This window comes from Buceros rhinoceros, unplaced genomic scaffold (genome assembly GCF_000710305.1).
Source record: "Buceros rhinoceros silvestris isolate BGI_N320 unplaced genomic scaffold, ASM71030v1 scaffold15969, whole genome shotgun sequence".
In the NCBI taxonomy this organism is placed as follows: Eukaryota; Metazoa; Chordata; class Aves; order Bucerotiformes; family Bucerotidae; genus Buceros; species Buceros rhinoceros.
In genome coordinates, this window is record NW_010431042.1 from 17688 (window position 1) to 25145 (window position 7458).

The 7458-nt window shown below is 38.4% G+C and overlaps 1 protein-coding gene across 1 annotated transcript in view; it reads right to left on the reverse strand.

The window, feature by feature from the left end:
- The window catches only part of TIAL1 (TIA1 cytotoxic granule-associated RNA binding protein-like 1), a 12322-nt gene extending 5972 nt beyond the window's left edge, over nt 1–6350 (reverse strand). The window contains exons 1-5 of the mRNA XM_010143279.1: nt 6260–6350; nt 2911–3060; nt 2552–2606; nt 2154–2241; nt 186–261 (exon numbers count right to left, since the gene is read on the reverse strand). Of these exons, the coding sequence (XP_010141581.1) occupies nt 186–261; nt 2154–2241; nt 2552–2606; nt 2911–3060; nt 6260–6271 (381 nt within the window). The 5' untranslated portion in view covers nt 6272–6350. The remainder of the gene's footprint in view (nt 1–185; nt 262–2153; nt 2242–2551; nt 2607–2910; nt 3061–6259) is intronic.
- Nucleotides 6351–7458: the final 1108 nt, after the last annotated feature.

Here is a 7458-nt window from a genome sequence, read left to right on the forward strand (position 1 = left end):
AGTCCCCTTTCACCATGTCCTCACTGCGTCACTGTCAACTGAATCATTTCAGCCCTTCACCGTAAATAATGGGAGTTTGACTAAGGTAAATTTGTCCCATTTGCACAAATGTATTTCCCCTGGCAGAGGCCAAACCAGAAGTGGAAAACAGGCAATTATTTCACATCTCCATTGAGACTACTCACCAGTTTGTTATAAAAAGATACAAAACCATAGCCTTTTGACTTTCCAGTTGCCATATCTTTAACTACCCGTGCATCCCTGTGAAGAGAAGCACAGCTATATGAGGGTAATATTAATCACCTGCAAAATAAAAACTAAAAGGAACCACACACACTGTATTGTGAGCATAATTTTTTTCTTATAAATTCAGTTAGCCCTAAAACTACAGTCAATCCTGATCTCTCCCTATTGCTTCTTTACCTGTTAGAAAAAAGCAGTAGGACAAAAAAAATAACATGTAATAAACATGCAACCTATCCACATAGCCTATGCTGGCTAAAACAAGAATGTTCAAATTTGAAGTATAAGAGAGACAACGTTTTCTTTTCTAATATTCTATTGGCTAGGGTCCTCTAAGGTTTACTGTTCTATCAATTACTGTAACAATTCTATCTAATTTACCATGCATTTTCTAAATAGTTAAATGTTCGCTGCCTAGTGATACAAAATATATGAAATATTAAAAAAATCGAAAAAGAGGAAAAAATAGGAATTAAAAGGCATACATGGCCTGTTAACAGATTTCTTTATTTTTCTTGGTCAATTCTCTACCATCATTTTGGAGTTTGGGTAGCTGTAAATTTTGAAAAATTGACATTTTCAGAAATTTAAGAAAGGAGAATAAAACTAACAACAATGCTAAGCACACCAGTACGAAAACAACAAATTTACACAGAAATTTTAGTGAGTAAGTTAAAATGATTGGAAATATAGAACTGCACTGAATATAGAATGTTAAAATGTAAATACTAAAATATGTATATATAAATAATGTATAATAAGAATAAATAGAAATGAGAAAAAATCTACAACTGAGTTCCAGTGTGCACAGTTCCTTGCAGTTAGCCTTCAAGATCCTGTCCATTCTTATGAGCAATTCTGCAAAATAACCAGAATGCTATTACTTTTAATTGTGACTTGGACTTTAGAAAAACTGCAGGTCTCAGGTATAAATATAGATTGAGAAACAGAAACCTGAATTATTCTCTTTAAATCGATTTTTAAAACAGTACTACTTACCACATTAAGAGACAAAAAGCAAAGTAAACAAGATAGCAGAAGTAAGAAATAAGATTTATGATTCATTTAAAAATATGCGTACAGAACAAGAGAAAAATAAGAATTTTGTTCTTAGAAATATATTCCTGCAAAGTAGTACAAAAACATTCACGGGCAACTTGGAAAGGTTTTTATAAACTAACAGAACATTAACGGACTTTGTGGCAGTACTCTTGGGGACAGACACAGTTTAGCACTCGCAAGGATTCTTGTAATGTTAAACGTGGTCAATTAAAACACCAGGTGATTTCCTATCACCCGAGTTATCTGCGAGAAGTTTAGAGACACATTTTCTTAACTGGCAGAAACGGGCACGTGTCATAAATCCACCGTTCCTTCAGTTAAATATGCCAATCTTGGCTCGCCCCCCGTATCAGAACGGGCAGATTTCACTCCCATAAGCATTCGCTTTTTTAGAGCGTTCACAGTTACGTCCCCAGCTGCTGCCCACAGTTACATTCCAATTGCCCGGTTCTCTACGCTGCCTACAGAACGCGCTATGAACGCACACAAAACACAGTGAGGATGCAACATACAACCAGCTGTCAAGTCACTGCTCTGTACACATTCTGAACACCAAAGAGCCACAACTTAGGAACAGTAATTAAATTTTAATAAAAAGTTAGAGGACATTAGCATATAAATTAGGTTCAAAGCACATTGCTTTCAGCAGAACTGGAGCACAATTTCAATACTGTATTTACAATCATGATAGATACTGAGATGAAGCAATAACCCCTCTTTACCGTCCACCCCAAATGAGGAAATCAACATCAGAAAAATCATCTAAAAAGAAGCAACATTTCAACTCAAAGCAATTTTCACTGTCTTATTTTCTAACTGATATCAGAAATGTTTATCATGATACTTACGATATTTTACCAAAAGGAGCAAATGCTGACTTGATGTCTTCTGTTGTTATTTCTGGACTTAAATCCCCAACGAACACGTGGAAGTGATCTGAAAATAAATAATTTACTAATCAAATATTTAACTGCTATCTAAAATTCCAACTCCTGAGAAAGCGACGCTCTACACACAGCACTGGGAACCAGGAACACCCAGGATTCCATTTGATGAGCAGCAGCAATTTAATCTGTCCACTCCAGTTTCCCCAGTTGTAAAGCAGAAACAGAAGAATTAGTTTGCAAAATTCTATTAAACACAAAACAGGAAGGAGAAAAGTTACATGTAAGTGTGTTTATGACAAATCATTCCCATGTTGTGAAGTATTTGCGTAGAAGTGATACTGCAGCATTACTTTACTTACTGGATGTATCTTTTTTCTGGCTACTTGGTGTTGTTGCCCAGTTTACTTTGACCTCCTGAAAATAAGTATAAGATTTAGTATGAATTCACAACACTCTCACGTCTTCATAAGTACATTCAAGGGTGGGTTACAACTGTCCATGTTTACAAACCATCATTCGATATAAAACACTGTCATAATTAGAACATCACAAACCATACATTTATGAAACAAGACTTGCTGTTTGAAATCCATATTTTAAAAATATTATTCTAACAATATTTAACTTTGGTAAATATCAACCGAATTAATGCCTCAGAGTTTTATCATTACACAAACCTATATTCCTTAAATCTAAGATTACAATATAAGCAACTTACCTTTCCCAAAATTTTTCTCCCATTCATAGCAGCTAATGCAGCAGCTGCATCTCTGTGTTCATAAAATTCCACAAAGCAATAAGGGTCATTGCTTGTATGCTGCAAAACAGAAAATCCAACAGAAGAGTTGACCCTTCTGCTATCGGGTTGCTGAGAAGAAAATCCAGGAAAATATATTACTTATAGCTAGAAACTTTAAGAATGATTTGCATTAGATTTATGAAATAGCCTTTGACATTACACTTAAACGCAAGGATTGAGATGGACTTCCTAGAGGCCTAGTTTTCTTCGTATGAGGACCCGGTACTTCTAAGTTTACTAAACTAAAAATAATTCATCTACCAGAAAAGTGATCTGCAGACTGGATGGGAGGAAAAAAGGGAAAGTAATAGAGAGAAGAACAAAAATGGTCTTCTGCCTCACGCATGTACTCCAAGCTTGAAAGGTTTGTTCCCCAGATACACTTCCACCAGTTTTCTCTCTCCTCCTACTTAAGAAGTCTTTCCTTTTATTTGCCCCAAAATCACTAGCAGACAGGAAGCTAGGAGTTGCATATTCTTAGTTCCAAGCGAAAATCCGAGTGCCCAACAACCGGGAAATAGCCCTTTAAAAGGCCTTGAGATAGTTTGATTGTTTACACAATTGATTGTTACTCTGTTCAATCCGGGATATAACCTGTGTTCGTAGCATGGCTTATTGCATCACCTCTAAAAATACTGACAAAGCTCACTGAAGTGTGAGATGTACCAAAGCATTAAGTGCAGAGAACATGGAAGTTTTCAGAAAAGTTCATCAAGTGGAAATGATGATTAGAATGTCAGCTTTAACACTGCATTTCATCTGCCTAAAACATGTAATGAGTACAAAAACTAGAGCCTTACATCAAAGTACCGACATTAACAAAAGATGATAAACGCTATTATTGAATTAAACAAATTATTCTTGCACAGACAGGGAAGAACCTGCACCTCAACCTTCCCCAGTGCCCAGCAGAGCGCAGCTCTAACACGTAAGAGTAGGCCTTCACCAGTTCTACTACGTAACTTCTGAACATTCAGACATGCTTAGATGGACAAAGAAAGTCCAGTCCTGCCCTGGGAAACTGGACGGTACATCTCCAAACACAGTTCTGTCTACACCTCAAGGGAAGCTGTGACGACCTAACAGCTGAACTGATCACAAGGCCTTCATATACCTGACACAATCAAGCAGTCTGAAGTCATTCTTCTGAACGCTGTCAGTACTAGGTGTCCCTAACTGATGCAAGATGAAGGGATGAGAGAAAACATACTTGAGATCATAAAAAAAAAGAGCTTAAGACACAACGTGATGTGCTAAAAGCACTTTCACCACTGATGCCTCAAAACAAACAGTAAGAACTCACCTCTCTTCACGTACGACCTTCCTGCTGCAATGAAAACAAGACTTGGGAAACCATTTAAGGCTTTAGCAGATTTGGGGCAGTTTATGCTTCACCTGAAGTGCAATTGTACTTTTAGGTTGTGGGGAGGGTGTCTTTAGCACTAAGAACTTGTCTGGACAAGCAGATGCCCAGATCTTTAAAGTGGTCAAGATACGTGTAAATGCTAATCACCCTACCACGTATACTCCCAGCATAAACACTTGACATGTTCATCTTGCATATTCTACAAATGAGAGAGTGAGAAAACAGCTGATAATGGCTAAAGCAGGGAGGAGGAATCACTACACATTTGTAAACATGTTTTACATTTGTAAACTATCGATGCATAGTGGTTATAACAACCCCTGAACTGTAGCTGGGTGCCTGTGGAAGGTCTGCAGCACGCTGAGCAGAAGGATGGACAGGTACTCTGACAGTCAGAAGCACTGTAGCTGCAGGCCTGTTCCAGTCTAGACTCCAACCTGCACTTGCTGACTGCTTGGTGACAGGTGCTAAGGTCAGCCCAGTGCATTCACCTCCGAACGACTGAATATAGCTGCAAGTAGCTTTCTGTTTACCTACTTATTCCATAAAGACGTCTCACTTGTTATTTCTATCGTTACGTAAAATCCTAAAACCACAGCGCTTAAATCAAGGTAAAATGAGTGCTGGAATTTCTTGTCTGGTTCCCAAGAAATCAAACTGATGCTAATACCTCTCAGTCGGCTGACGTTTGAGCAGCAGTACTTTATTTCCGAAGAGCACGTGATGAAAAGAACTGTTTCTTCAGAGAAAAATTAGTAACTGTGCTCTGTTCTCCTTCTATTTAGCTATCTTTCTCCAATAAACTTATAGAAGAGGTGGCAGAGATCTTATCTTCACTATAAATTTTTAATAAAGTGCCACATGGGAAATTATTAGTTAAGACAGATGAGAGTGATTAAACAAGCATCAGGTGGATAATAAGCAGCTAAAACCCCAAAAAGCAGCGAGTCACATTGAAAGGAAAAGACGACCTCAGAGGAGGTGGTGTTCCTAAAGAAGTCTGGTCATAAGACTTGTCTTCTAATACTTTCATTAATAATCTTGACCAAAAACCATAATGTGGCTCTACTCAGGAGATCTGTAACTACAAGTTAGCACAAAGAACAAGTAGTAAAAAGCAGGGAGAGCATATAGAAAACCAGAGCTGAAGAACCAAAGATTAAACCTAGCAAAACCTTCCATTAATCGCTGCCTGCTCAAAGTTTATCAGTTATAAATGCAGAAGAAGGACAAATATTAGGGAGCAGGAGAATGTCTAGGATGTGTCAGCAAGATCACAGAAACGGTTACCAACGCTAAAGAGATCAGAGTATTTTCAGGGGAGAGAAGAAAGCGTTAATACTTACCAACGCTTTGTACAAAAGACCTCATCAGGAATAGTACAGAAATTTTGTCACTTCAAGAAAAATTTAAGATCAGGCAGGTGCTGAAAAGAGCTATTCACACCGGCGCAGAAGAGGGTCAGGAAGAGCAATACTTATTTTGAAGGATTTTTTACTTTTCATCCATAGCAAAGCAGCGTTTGAGAGACAAAAGAATTACTGAGGCTCACGTTCAAACAAAGTGAAAAATGTGCAAAACAGCCATGAATAACAGTTGAAACAATAAGGTTTCTGATCATCAGAACAACATGGTTCTGAAAAGAGGCAGTGACAATCTTCTAGAAGAAGTGGAATCTCGTCATCAGCTGGTAAAAGGTACGTCAGGGCTGCAGGCAAAAGTACAGGACTGTACACGGCAACAGGTCCCTCTGCAAAAAGCTATCCCCAAAGCCAAACACCATCAACCTAGAAAACCCTGCTACCAGGAACGCCAAAAGCAGCCCCCAGCGCCATTTGTTCTGCACGATTTTATCCTAAGTAACAATACATTTGCCACCCCCCTGGATGTGGAAGGCCTTACCTCTGTTATCATTTTACAGCTTTTGCATGGTCCAATCTGGCTGAACAACTGAAGTATAAGAACTTCAGTCACATCTCTGGAGAGGTTTCCTACATAGCTACACAAGGAAACAGAAAAAACAACATTTCAAACCAGAAATTTTCATCTTTTCAAATGTAATTACAATTCTAAAATATTAAACGACTATGAAAAATCTCCCTTTATATATCCCAGGCATCTTAAAGATATTATTACTTCAGGATACAGTTTTCAAGTGGTTTCTAAATTACAAAGTTGGCCACAATGCTGAGAACATGCAGTTTGATTCAGACATAACACTGGACACTGGCATCTAGTGCCAATCATTTCTTTGGCAGGAAAACGTCAAAAGCAGGAAGAACATTGCTCAAGAATGCTGGGTAGAACAAGCAACCAACTGGGCAAAGTTTCACTTCCCACCGAGCATCTGATCAAGACTACTTCTGAATCTGGGTATGAACCCTCACTGAACTCTGATTAGTTCAGCAGTAGCTATCAGACATCAACAGCGCTGCCTTGCAAGCGACCAACTCCATTCTTCTCTTTTCCTGACCACTTGGAAAAACAGCCCCCCAGCGACAGGCAAGGCTGTTTGTGCAGCATTATATGCCATAGGAACGCTCCACACAGCATCTACCTCAACAGTCAGCACCTCCGTAAAACCCCCACAGTTTTGGCAGTGTTAATATCACCCATACTTCCTGACTTTTTTATTTATAAAACCTTAGAAATAATCCCAAGTTTTAAAATACCTATCAAGTTTAGACAGAGTCCTACGTTCACCCAGCCAGCCAGAAACCTCATAGCAGAGTTCTAGAACTACTTCTAGAGACTCTGCTACATTTTACACTCACAGAGAGTAAAACCAGGTCACAGAGACAGCTGAGAAAAAGTCATACAGGCAAAACTGAATTCTTAAAAAAAAAAGTGACTAATTTGTAATCACATTGTAAACAAAGTGATCAGTTAAGAGAAAGGCTTGTCACAGGAACAGAACCTGAAAGTTGTCAGCACAAGGACATGCGTTATCTTTTCACATAAGCCTGTCAAGGCATCAAGCATTCAAGTGCAACCAATAACACAAGCAAAACTTGTGTGATTCAGCTGTGGAAACAACGTACATGTTATTCGCTTTACTCTGGCCCATTATAGAATGTCATAACACAGAAAACTAAAGTCAG